Source organism: Miniopterus schreibersii (assembly GCF_964146895.1).
Source record: "Miniopterus schreibersii genome assembly, chromosome: 1".
In the NCBI taxonomy this organism is placed as follows: Eukaryota; Metazoa; Chordata; class Mammalia; order Chiroptera; family Miniopteridae; genus Miniopterus; species Miniopterus schreibersii.
This window is the reverse complement of record NC_138101.1, coordinates 161681750-161694639: the sequence shown is the minus strand read 5'-3', so window position 1 is coordinate 161694639 and position 12890 is coordinate 161681750. Positions and strand designations below refer to the sequence as shown.

The following is a 12890-nucleotide window of genomic DNA, read 5'->3' as shown; positions in this document are numbered from 1 at the left end:
GCTATTTAATTAAAATAAACAAAGTGTAAAACTCAGTACCTCAGTCACACCAGCTACACGAAAGTGTTCAGTGGCCATGTGGGCTAGTGGTTGCCATTCTGTTATCGTAGAAAGTTCCATTGGAGAGTGCTGGACTAAGGTATACAGAGTTTCAGTACGTATGTTTATTTTTATTTTTTTGAGTAGTACATTAGTTTTATTGTATGTATTCATTTTATCTTCTCTGACTTCTCTAGCAAATAAGTGAAGCTTGTTTCTTTAAAAACTTTAAGCTGCTTTTCACTTACATGGGCCTTCATCTCTTACATCAGTGGCTTTTACTGAGAACAAGTTCCCCAACCTGACTGAAGTTAATGGATTTTCTTAATTAAGGAAGTAACAGGATATAGAAGATTGAATGATTTCAAAAAGCTTCTAGCCTAATTGGAAATGTAATTGATTGTGTTTTTCCAGATGTCTTTTCAAGAATGTCTTTTTCTTTTAAGATGCTAAAGAAAACCCTTATGGTGAGGATGACAATAAGAGCCCATTCCCCCTTCAGCCCAAAAACAAACGCAGTTATGCCCAGAATGTGACTGTCTGGATCAAACCCAGTGGCCTGCAGGTAACATTACCATTCACATTGCTTTCCCCTGGGGACAGGAGAGGGATTCTGGCAGGCAGGCAAACACTTGATTTGATTTTCCTCTCCTTTGATACTTAGTAATTCATTTACTTCTAATGTTTGTCATTATTTCCAAAAACGATTTGAGGTTGCCTACAGTAAAACACGTATGCAGCAAAATCATTTTTTACAAAATTTAGATCAATACAAAACCTAGTGTAAGGGGGAGACAATTGTTCCAGGAACCCAAGGCAAAATAATTGTATTTGAGCAATTTGGCTCTGAGCTTCCTGCTACCAAGGTCAAAAAAGAAACAGGTAGAGTTTTATGTTATAAAGGGTTATATGTCTGGTAAAAGTAAACACATCAGTTCTTCTAGAGAGGCATTTCCTGGCATTGAATTTTAATGTGAAATTTTGGACATGCTGAGGCAGGCATCAAATAATATAATGGGTGTTATCTTTAACAACAGTTTTGAGAAAGATGTAAAAATCTTCATGTGGCTATTTCTTCCATCCCCACAGTAAGCCCAAACCATAGCATTACACTGTAATTCCACACTTTTGTGGGAAGCTGAGAGTAGACTATTACCAAGGTATGCTACTTTCAGGCAAGGTACTCGGTGACATTTCTTCATTCATTGACATAATGTCCTTTATACCTATTTTTAAAAATCACTTTTGAGCCTTTTTTTTCCATTTAAGTGCCATTGCTTTTTCTTTGTTCGTTCCTCCAATGAGTCCAGCTTAAGCCAGATGAGAAGAGGCAGTGAGGCCACCTGACAACAGAAGTAGCTTCTGTTGATGGCATAGTCCCCCTTTTCATAGAAACTAGACACATCCTGCCATGGTGAAGGTGGGAGGGATCCTTCTCTTTGTTGGAAAATTAGGTTCTCCCTCTTTTTTCTGTCACCCCTGACCACAAAACTTCCCTATTGGAAAGATAGCTGAATTTTTTTTTCTTTTTCTTTTTCTTTTAATTTTTCTAAAATTATTTAAAAATTTTTATGTTAGAGTGGGTATATTTTTTTATTATGGTGAAATACACATAACATTTACCATTGCAATCATTTTCAAGTATACAATTCAGTGGCATTTAGTATAATCACAATGTTATTTAACCATCACCACTACCTAGTTTCAGAACATTTTATCACCCCAAGAGGAATCCCTGTATCCATTAAGCAAGTCATTCTATATTTCCACCTTCCCCCAGCCCTTGGCAACCACTAGTCTGCTTTCTGTCTGCATGGATTTGCCTATTCTGGATATTTCATATAAATGGCATCATATAATATGTGGCCTTTTTGGTTTGGCTTCCTTCAACTAAGCATAATGTCAGTGTTCATTCATGTTGTAACATATATCAGTACTTCATTCCTTTATTCATTATATAACTAGGCCACATTTTGTTTACCCATTCATTCAGTTGATGAGTATTTGGATTGTTTCTGCCTTTTTGCTATTCTGAATAATGCTGCTATGAATATTCATCAGATTTATTTTTTTCTTTTGTTGCTGGACTGCTGTAACTAAGAAATCATGGCCAATTCCAAGGTCATGAAGATTTGCCCCATGTTTTCTTCTAAGAGTTTTAAATGTAAGACTTGTAGCTCTTGCATTTAGGTCTTTGATCCATTTTTATTTACTTTTTTGTATATGGTGTGAAGTAAGGGTCGAACTTCATTCTTTACTATGTGGCTCTCCAGTTGTCCTACCACCATTTGTAGAAGAAACTATTCTTACCCCCATTGAATGGCACCCTAGTCAAAAAAAGCAGCTGGCCATATATATTGGATTAATGGGTGGGTTTTTGTGAGACAAGTTTATTTCTGTCACCAAGGGATTTATTATCAAGCACTTTGAAAGAGGGAGGTGCTCTACTGATACTGAACAAAGGAGTGACATTAACTCAGAAGGAATCCTCGTTTTGACACGGTAGCTCTGTGCATATTTTCATTTCTTTAAACATCTAGAACCATCCTTTTGTATTCTTTCCCCTTTACCACAGAATTCTGATGTTGAATTCTTTTTACCCTTGATAGACAGATGTACAGAAGATTTTAAGAAATGCAAGAAAACTACCTGAAAAAACACAGACATTCTATAAGGTGAGACTGTCAGAATTACAGTAGAGGAAGGTGGGCCCTGGGATGTGTGCCAAAAATAAATGGTTCACCATAGTTAGTATGGGGTAGCAGAATGAGCATGGACCAGGATTAGAAATATATGGCTTGTGCCTCAGTTTTTCCATCAGTAAAGTCAACAGAAGTAATAGGTCTGTTTTTGCCCTAAAATCCAAGAATTGGAAGTGCTTAAATGGCCTGGTTCTGTGCAGAAGGGTTTCTCTGTGTTGGTGCTACTGTGACTGGCTGAGGGAAGGATCTGAAAGGACCTTAACCCTCTTATCCCTTAACCCTTCTCACCATTCCCCTGTGGGCAGATATCTAACCTAGCCCCAGGCAACTATTGTACGTGACTTCCTGGCTCTGGGATGGTGATGGCCCAGAACATTCTTACTGAACCAGATAAGCTCTCCCAGGAATGGCTTCTAAAATTGCACATTTATGAATTGCAAAAGATGGCCCTCAGGAATCATACCTGGCTGATCCAGAACCACTGGTGGAAGGAATAAAGTTACAAGGGGTGAGGTGGAGTGTGGGGCATTTAAGCTCACTCATTCCTCCCGTCCTGGTGTTTGGCTGAAATCACACTAAGTGTCAGTGTGAGGTATACTGTTGTCAGTTGTGTCCTAGTTTGCTAATCTTAAAATATAGACACACAGCCAGCCCCAGGACAGCATTTCTTCCAGAGAACATACATGCCACTTTTTCTGGATGTTATTTCATTACCTTTCTGTCACTGTTGTCTTCAAACCTAATTATGTAGTGAGCTGGTGAAATCAAGCAAGAGCAACCTTAATCAGTTCAGCCAGAGTCCTGACCAGCCTGCCATGCCCCTAACTGAAGCCCGTAATGCACACAGGTACTGATCACCGCTTGCTGTAGTCCTCCCTGCACAGCTTTCTACACGCAGTCATCAGCTGTCTGTCCAAGTCGACACTCTTGTACACTGGCCTTTTGAACTTTACACTTGTTTAACATGATAAAGCAGTGCTCAGAAAGCCCATTTCTCTCTTCTGGTTCCATATAATCCCACATCAGGGCTGGAAAGGGCCTCTACCAGGCGATTGCATCAGCTCCTGCAGTGGGCAGGGAAGAGGTTTTCCTTCTCATGTTGTAAGGCCACTGAGATCCAGAGAGGCCACACAACTTGCCCAAATCACACAGCTATGTGGTTGGTGCGGCACTTCCTATTTCTCTGCTCCCATTCACTACCCCACCTCTTTGTGGCAGTCTTTCAGGTCAGATTTCCTGACTCCTCCAGAGCCTCCTCCAGCGTGTTTATTGTCATTCAGCCCGAGAGGCTTGAGAGTCTTAAGAGCCCTCTGAGGTTTGGGACAAGCCTTTTCCATACCTGAGCTACAGAGGAAAAGGAACCCTCCTTAGAGTTATGAGTAAATGAAACGATGTATGCAAAGTGCCTCAAGATGTTTGCATACGTCCTCATCAACTGTGGAGTTGACGACCTGTGTTTCAGTGTCCTCACCCAGCTTTCTGATCACCTGTAGAGGAACCGCTTCTCAGCCGTGTCGTCACACTCTCGTTACAGGCATCTTTGTACAAACATTTGTTCTCACATAAAAATGCTCACTTAAGTTCAGGGTTCAAAGAGAACTTATTCCAAGCTGAGCACTTAGAATGTATGTGATAATTCCAGACGGAGGAGTGGCTGGACTGGCTGGTCAGGAAGACAGAGTTGACGGGAGTTGGTCAGGAAGTCAGTCAACAAGATAGTAGAAGATGAAGTGGGAATAGAAATCAGTCAAGAAGTGGGGACCACAAATGGAGTTTTGACTGAGAACTTGATAATTACTCTATCAGTGTGAACTTAACTATTTTCTGCCTAATCATGTACATTACCCATCAAAATTTAGGTCATCATAGTTGAGGTGTCTATTTGCAGATAAGGTGGTTGTATTTTCTTAAAAAGTACTTCACAAGAATGGTTGTAAACAAATCTACTTACCAGTTACACCTTTGAATAAAAAAACCTGCTTTTACTGTCACACACAGACACAAAAGTATGAGATGAGGAAATTGCATTTTAGGAACATTGATGTTTTTTAAATGTTTCAGGAGCTGAACCGTTTACGAAAGGCTGCCCTGGCCTTTGGTTTCCTGGACTTGCTCAAGGGGGTGGCTGACATGCTGGAAAGGGAGTGCACACTGCTGCCGGACACAGCCCACCCTGATGCAGCATTCCAGCTGACCCACGCTGCCCAGCAGCTCAAGCTGGCCAGTACCGGCACCTCTGAGTATGCCGGCTATGACCACAATATCACGCCTTTGCAGACAGACTTCTCTGGGAGCAGCACTGAAAGACTGTGAAGCTGACTTTTGGAGCCTTCCTTTCCTCATTTCAAGTGAAAATGATTTAGAGTAAAAACTTTTCCAGAGTGTTCACCTCTGCAATAACTACCCGAAGACCTCCCTGAGGCTGCCTCAGAAGCACCACTTGCTGGTTTGAATGACAAGTCTGAGAAGGGCTCTGAAGGGTGGTTGGCTGCTTGGGCTTTGATATTAGCTTCCTGAGGCTCAGAGCCTTTCAGCCCAAAAAACACCTGTTGCTCCCATGATGGGAACATCTCCTGAGAAGCTTGAAGGTCTGATGGGCACAGAGCTCTCCCCATTCCTCAGGGCCGCAAAGGCCCTCTGACTTTCTGAAAGGCATCTTCTCCTCTCAATCATAAGGACATTTTCAAGCTTCTGCCCTTGGAGTGAGGAACCCAAACTTGTCTGGGACTAGCTAAGTACAAGCCCTACACCACTAAGTTTTAGAACTTTTCTTAGAACTTGGGCAGACTTGGTGGTAACCCGTAGGTGCTTTGGGTACGTCTTGAGATACAGACTTTTAAATAGCAACCATAAATGTATAAAATTATTCCTGTCTTTTTTTTTTCCTAAATCAAAAAAAATATTTGATTTTCTATAAAATGGTTTTACTGGGAAACTAATGAGTCTTTGCCTTTTGATCTGTTCTACTTGGGTATAATTTCAGCTTCCTGTGTGGCAGATTGACAAATCATGAGGGTTCCTTGGGTTCCATACTGCCTTGTTTCTGACACTGGTTAGGCCTCATTGCCCGGGCCAGGTTCCATCCAGGTAGATTCCGACAGGTCACTGCAAGTCAGCTACCCTTCCATTCATCAGCTAGTTTCATCATCCTGGGCAAGTCCTGTAGCTTCTTTAGGTTTTATTTACATCATCAGTGCTTCTCAAATTCTCTGTGAACTGCCTAAGGTATTACTCCCTCAGGCTTCAACCTGAGCAGCCATTTTTAACATGCTGAACTGCTATATAATATTTTGTCTGAACAAAGGACTTTATCACTAACAACTTGAAAACCATTAAATAAATTACCTTTAAACACAAGTTATTAGGATTTTGACTGTAAATGTTTAATAGAAATACACACTCTTTTGCTTTCTTAGCAAAGAATATAAGATTCTGCCACAGATGCAGCATAATCTGCTGCAAAGCTGATCTGCCCAATCACACACAGAAAGTCAGGTGAAAGAACATCAGAACTTAATACAAACAAATATTGACAGAGGTTACAGACATGCAAAATACCCATCAGTGCAATGAACTTGTAAGAAAAATCAGCCAGCCTATGCTAATCATATGTTTTTAGGTCAAGCCAGGTTTCCATCTTGGGCTCAGAGAAACAGCATAGCTCATTCAGTCCCCTTTTCCCCAGGAACAACGGGAATGGCAAAACAGAAAGCGCAATCATGCCTTAAATTCTTTTATGCAAGCATTACTTGTAACACATTTTACTTGGTTTATTTGGAATGTAGTAGAAGAAACTTGATGTTTTGACAATGGCCAAACTTCATAATGCCTAGATTTTTTTCAGTTCCTGTTGGTGGGTTTCCGTCCAGGAATCTTATTAAAGGACCACCTGGTGGTTCTCCAGCCAACATTCTCTGTTCACTGTCCTACTGCAGAGTTGAAACACAGCAGAATAAAAGCAGGTGGTTTTGAGGTCTATTCAAAAACAGACAATCCCACCACTTCTGACAAGTACATAAGTAAATGGACTTAGCTACTTCAGGGGAAGGAAGATTGTTTTGTTTGTGCACAGCCTAAGACAGTTTTGCAGGCATGTTTAGACTGGCCCACTCTAGTGTTCTCAGTTTGCTACAGGCTGCATTGCCAGCAGCTGTCTTATGGCCAGTTGGACCCTTCTGACCCCTGTAGCCATTTGGGGTTGTAACTCTCATAATTTCATTATTTTCTAATTAATGTTTCATCTTTCTTTAGTGTTGAAAATAGTTCTGACATCTCAGAATGAAGTAAGTGATCATGGTGTTCCAAGGTTCTGACTGGTGCCTGTCAAGTCATTCTGTGCCCACACAGGTAAGCACTGTATAGTAACAATATCGTTAGAGAGGCCAAAAAATTCAGAGGTAATATGTGTTCTCTATGCCCACTTGGACTCAGAAATGTTTTATCAGTAACTGAGTCAAATAGATTTTTTAAAAAGTCAATGCCACTCCACTTAACAAGTAACCCCTTGGGTACAGAATATATTAGGCCCTGCCTGGGTCACTTTAACAGCCTCCTACAGAGCAAGTCTTGCTTTTTCTCCATAATAGCCGAAAAGAACAAATTCCAGCTGTAAGAATGGCCAGTACCTAGTAGGTTCAGGGCACTGACAAAATCTCTCTGGCTTGTGTGAAACAGACAAGTGACTGGACATGGAGTGGTTGGAGGGCAGGGCTGAGTCTGCTGTCACTAACAGAATACAAAAGAACAAACAGATGTCATGCAAGTACTACACTAATAAAATAAATCCAGGATGTTACTGGGGAAAAGGGAAGATAGCCTTACTGAGAATTTAATAGTTTAACTTTAAAAAAACTTTTACATCAGTACAAGAAGGTAAAACCGTTAAGAATTATAGATTAGGCTCAAAAGTCTAAATGGCAAGAAGTCATCTAAATCTCTTCTCAGTGGATCTTTTTCTTTTTTTGTCCATAGCGCCGCCTACGCTGTTTATAAAGGTGACGGAAATTTATGTATAACCCTGAAAAAGAAAAGAGGCCGGTTAGAAGTGAGAATCTTTGCCCTTGTTTATAACCAGAAGTTCCTGGGCAGGGACAGTCTCTAGTTGTGTTTTTCATCTCCCTCTATGCTTATTGCAGCTGCTCAGGAAGTACAACTTAGTAACAAATTATTAACAAATTATTAACAATGCACTAGAGACAACTCAATTTTTCCCCAGTGGGTTTACAATTCCACTTTCTCCCATATTTTATTGTGAAAATTTAAGTATACAAAAAAGATTAAATCATTGTACAGTAAATACCACCTGGATTTAAACTTTTTTTTTTTTTTTTTAATTTTTTTTATTTCAGAGAGAGGAAGGGAGAGAGAGAGATAGAAACATCAATGATGAGAGAGTCATTGATCGGCTGCAGCCCGCAACCCGGGCATGTGCCCTGACCGGGAATCGAACCCTGATCGCCTGGATCCTAGGTTGATGCTTAACCACTGAGCCACGCCCGGCCGGGCTGGATTTAAACTTTAACTTGTTACATTTACTTTACCGCATACCAATTCCCATCTCATTTTTGATGTTTTTCAATGAAAGTTACACCTATATCCCTAAACATTTCCTTAACTGGAGTTCACAATATTCTTTCTTTTACCTTCTTTTAAAGTAAGACTTACACAAAATACACAAATCTGAAGTATAGAAGCAACCCAATTTTTAATTCAAGGCTGTGTGATAACCTGTATTGAGCAATAGTTTAAAAGGTGTGGGACCCTTTTCTAGGAAGCACAATCTAGTGAATTAGAACGCATAGGATTTCAGAGTCAGAAAGAACAAATTTCGGTTCCACATGGCTTAGCCTCAACTTCAGTTTCCTCATTGTACAGCAGAGTTAAAGACACTTATTTTGCAGATGTAGTGTGAGAGAAGGCAGGTTTAGAAAAGCACTTTGGTCTATATACAAATGTAACTGGTTGTTATTACTGCTTCTAAATCATGCAAATTTAGGATCTATTTCCTTCTGAAGAATAAGAACAACTACATATTCACTGTAGGCAAACTAGATATGAGTATAAAACCTTGAAAATTAGAGTGTGCAACACACATAAGCAACGTGAAAAAAAGCCATTAGGGTTACTGCACATTAACATACTTCTAACTCTTCTAACTTTTTTAGTAAAATATTTTAAGGGTCTTTCCAATACTTATTCCTCTTTAACACTTTCAGTATGTCCACCTCATGGAGCCTAATTACAATAATAGAGATTTATCTAGTAATAGAGAGAAACAGCTCTTTTAATGAGTACATTTTCCAAACTGAAGCTTACTCCCTTCAACGACCAACCATTTTAACATTTTGGTTAGAAATCTTCCTGAATTGTATTATACCCTTTATTTTTTGATCCTTACCCGAGGATATTTTTTCCATTGATTTTTAGAGAGTGGGAGGGGAGAGAGAGAGAGAAACATCGATGTGAGAAAGACACATCGATTGGTTGCCTCCCGGGCACGCCCCTACTGGGGCCAGGGATGGAACCTACAGCCCAAGTACGTGCCCTTGACCAGGAATCGAACCCACAACCCTCAGGTTTGCAGGCCAATGCTCTAACCACTGAAGCTAAACCGGCCAGGGCTATTATACCCTTTCTGAAACAGGAAAGAAATGGAATAAAATTTAATCTTTGGCAAATGACCTATACCCATAACATATTATTTAACTGTGCTTCTGCCATGCGCTGATATCCTAAGTGTAGGTCTCTTCTCCCCTAATACTAAATGACCAAAACCACTGGGCTTTCTGGCTTCTTGGGTTTACTTTTGGTCAGCTTCCTATCACTGTCTGGGGTAGCCAGTGATCCTTACCTCCTAGTATTTCATACCCTTGTGCAGTCCCCTCCCACACTTTACTAGGTAGGTCTATGTAACCAACAGAATATGGGAAAAGTGGTAGTATGTCACTTCTGAGATTAGGTTATAAAAGGCAGTGTGGACATGATAAGGTGCTAATTATGACCTACAATGGCAATCATTACAATATATAGATGTATCAAATGAACATGTTATATACTTTAAATTGATACAATGTTATATGTCAAACATATTATAATTAAAAATTAGACAACTTTTTTAAAAGGCAGTGTGGCTTCTGGCTCTCAGACCACTTGCTCTGGGGGGAGCCATGTCATGAGCAGCCTTATGGAGAACTGTAGCAGGAAACTGAAGCCTCCTGTCCACAACTAAATGAGTGAGCTTAGAACAGATCCTCCAGCCCCAGTCAAGTCTATAGAAACTGTAGCCCTGGCTGAGCTGACAGCTTGACTGAAACTTCATGAGGGACCCTGAGCCAGGGCCACCCAACTAGGCTGCTTCCTGACCCGCAGAAACCATGTGAGATAATAAATGTTTGTTGTCTTAAGCTGCTAAATTTTGGGGTAATTTGTTACACAGCAATAGATAACTAATATACTATCTGTTGTCACCTCCTCTGTTGCTAAGAGACCAGACAGCTATACTTACTTAGGGCCAACTCAAGACTTGGGATAAATACATAAATTATATTAAAATGTATTAGAACTTTATCTAAAGTAAAAAGTCCTTATAGTTAGGAAGGATTATAAATCTCTTATATTTGCAATAATTTAGGTTTATATATTTTTCCCTTCTTTTAATTTTTATGAATTAAGGCAAGAACTTATATTTTATATAAAAGTACAATAATAAACATGTTTTACATGAGGAGCAAAGGAGCCTCCTATTGTTAGGTAGAAGGCTTTATGACATCTCTTGGCTGTTCTTCCTTCTTGCGGCCACTTGTATTACCACTCCTGTAAACTCTGGGTAAGGAATGTGCTACTGAAATTAGTAAAAGTAAAATGAGCTTCTTATTATATTGTTTCAAACATGAACTATATTATGGCGAGTTCCCAATGACCTAGAGCACTTCAAGAAAGATAACCACCACCGGGATTTGGGAAGAAATGCTTCCCATACATAGCATCTCCTCCTAGTGGGTCTGTTCTGCAAAGTCATCTTTCTCTAACTCTGCACTGCTCTTTGGGAAATAAGATTCCTAAAGGCTTTTAAAACTTTGAATCATTTAGTCTACCCTCTAAAGAAGTGAGAGAGAAAGTCTATTATAGAGCCAATACTTACCTAAAAATAACATTATAAGATAAATCTGAAGAAAAAAGGAAAATCTAACTTTGATTTTCACGGGATATGGCAATGTGAAACTGAATCTTCCTGTTTCATTGAACACTGGAATGGACTGGATCACCGAGACAGCTGAAGGCAGAAACAAGAACTTGTTAGAAGCAAATAAAACGCAGTCACATGCAGTGACAGCACCTTCTAACCCCTCCAAGTTTCAGTTACAGGCTGCTGGAAGTGCTTCCTCCTCCCTTTGTACAGGAGGCTTCCGCCTCTTCTGTTTCCCCCGTTTTCCTGAGAGATGAGCCTCCAAGCGGACAACAGATGAATGAGCAGCAGCCATCTGATAACACTGGGCTTGTCCCCTATTCTATGAGGTGGAGAGAAAAACCCCTGCCTGACTCACCCACTAATTGTTTGTTAAAATAAAATAAAGCCATCAATATGAACCTGCTTTGGAAAATTAAAAGAACCATATAAATAGGAAGCTCACAATATAGGACCATCCAGCTTCCAAATGAGCGACTTCCCTGGAACAATCTGGATACCAGGAGTATTATGGAAGGAAGCTACTATGAGGAAAATCTTGAAAAGTCCAACATCCACACACTAAGGCTGGCGGAGGGAGGAAGATCTGGCCTATTGGCTTAGCTATCCCTTGGAGCTAAGCTGTAACCTAAAGTTCCTGAAAGTACCTTCTGCCAAACATCCCAGAGGATACAAAGGAATCCACACAGTGTAACGGAGCCATGTGAGCACTTTCCAATCCATATCAATGCAGGAAAGCATGTAGAAGGGGTACCTGTTGAAAAGAAGGAATTCAGATATTGAAAGCCACATCAGGTTCTGAATGCAACCCTACAACATCATTCAAACAGAACCATCTCACAGTTAGCCACACATCTTCTTCAGAACAGAAGTATAAACCTGGGCTGTCTGCCCACAAACTCCCATCATGCTCCTCCCCCAGTCCTCAAAGGATGTGAACTCTCTTTAATGACAAAGTAAGTATAGGTCTCAAAGGAACCCTCTTTGAAATAGTTGAGTATGTGGGATAGATGCTCAGAAGTTTTTTGGCTTTATTCCTAGTTCTGATTGACCTTCCAAGTAGGGAGGGATGACAGACACATCGACAGGCACTTTATCTCTGGATAAATGAATGCTATCAAAATTAAGTACATTTAAGTATACCAAAGACCTTTAACCTCGAATCATACTTACAGAATATGTATGGTTGGTAGAGAAGAATACATCTACTTTAATTGGATTTTTTTTAAAGATATTTTATTGGCAACTGAGGATGGAAGAATCAGATAAGAGGTCAATTTAAAACTTCAGAAATCTTGTAGTAGAAGATTCATTTCTACCATCCCTTCTAGAAGGGTGGTCTTCACTAGTTTCATCCAACCTGGATTGCTCCTTCAATCCCATGTTTCTTCAGCCCTTTCATGAATTTTTCTCTTCCCAGTAAGATCCTGAAGGGTAAGATGGGTCTTTTCATTTCCCTGGGTCTCTCCTTCTGCTCCCCAGTGCCCAGGTTTGGCACTATGTAGGATCCAATGACAGCTTTAAAAAACTCTGCCTTGCTTTTGTGGAGCCCGTAGATGCAGCTACAACTCTCCACAGGTGGAACCTTAATCCCAAACCAAATGAGACCCTGGAAGAGAGCTGATCCAAAGCAGAAGCATACAAACACCATCCTAGCATTTCTACCCACCTGAAAATTTCAATTGTGCTCCACAAATAAAACACAAAGAAAACCACAGCTTTGTTTTGCATTTCTTCCATGGTGCCAAAGATGATAAACAAAATGAAATTTCTTCCAAAAAGCTATTAAAAGGACCCAAGAGAGAAAAAAGTTTAAGAATATATTTTTTAAAACCATATACATGTGTTATTTGAAACCTAACCCCACTAAATTCAAGGTAAATAGAAAAAGACTGAGCTCAACTGGTTTAATCCCCTGCTCCAGTGTTGGAACAAGTTAAATGCCCAAACCAGTCTTTCTAGAT

At 40.1% G+C, this 12890-nt stretch overlaps 2 protein-coding genes across 5 annotated transcripts in view; one reads left to right on the top strand and one right to left on the bottom strand.

Annotated features, from left to right (window-relative positions):
* Positions 1-6092, top strand: part of INTS14 (integrator complex subunit 14) — a 29636-nt gene extending 23544 nt beyond the window's left edge. For 3 of the 4 annotated variants that reach the window (XM_081119464.1, XM_081119463.1, XM_081119461.1), the window contains 3 exons: positions 486-604; positions 2649-2714; positions 4803-6090. In XM_081119464.1, coding sequence (XP_080975590.1) covers positions 486-604; positions 2649-2714; positions 4803-5054 — 437 coding nt within the window. In that variant the 3' untranslated portion in view covers positions 5055-6090. Of the gene's footprint in view, positions 1-485; positions 605-2648; positions 2715-4802 lie in introns of all 4 variants that reach the window. The other variant, XM_081119462.1, reaches the window with a different exon arrangement.
* Positions 6093-6099: 7 nt separating this feature from the next.
* HACD3 (3-hydroxyacyl-CoA dehydratase 3) overlaps positions 6100-12890 on the bottom strand; it is a 30793-nt gene continuing 24002 nt past the window's right edge. Inside the window, exons 8-11 of the mRNA XM_081119509.1 lie at positions 12596-12708; positions 11574-11680; positions 10882-11013; positions 6100-7758 (exon numbers count right to left, since the gene is read on the bottom strand). Coding sequence (XP_080975635.1) covers positions 7682-7758; positions 10882-11013; positions 11574-11680; positions 12596-12708 — 429 coding nt within the window. The 3' untranslated portion in view covers positions 6100-7681. The remainder of the gene's footprint in view (positions 7759-10881; positions 11014-11573; positions 11681-12595; positions 12709-12890) is intronic.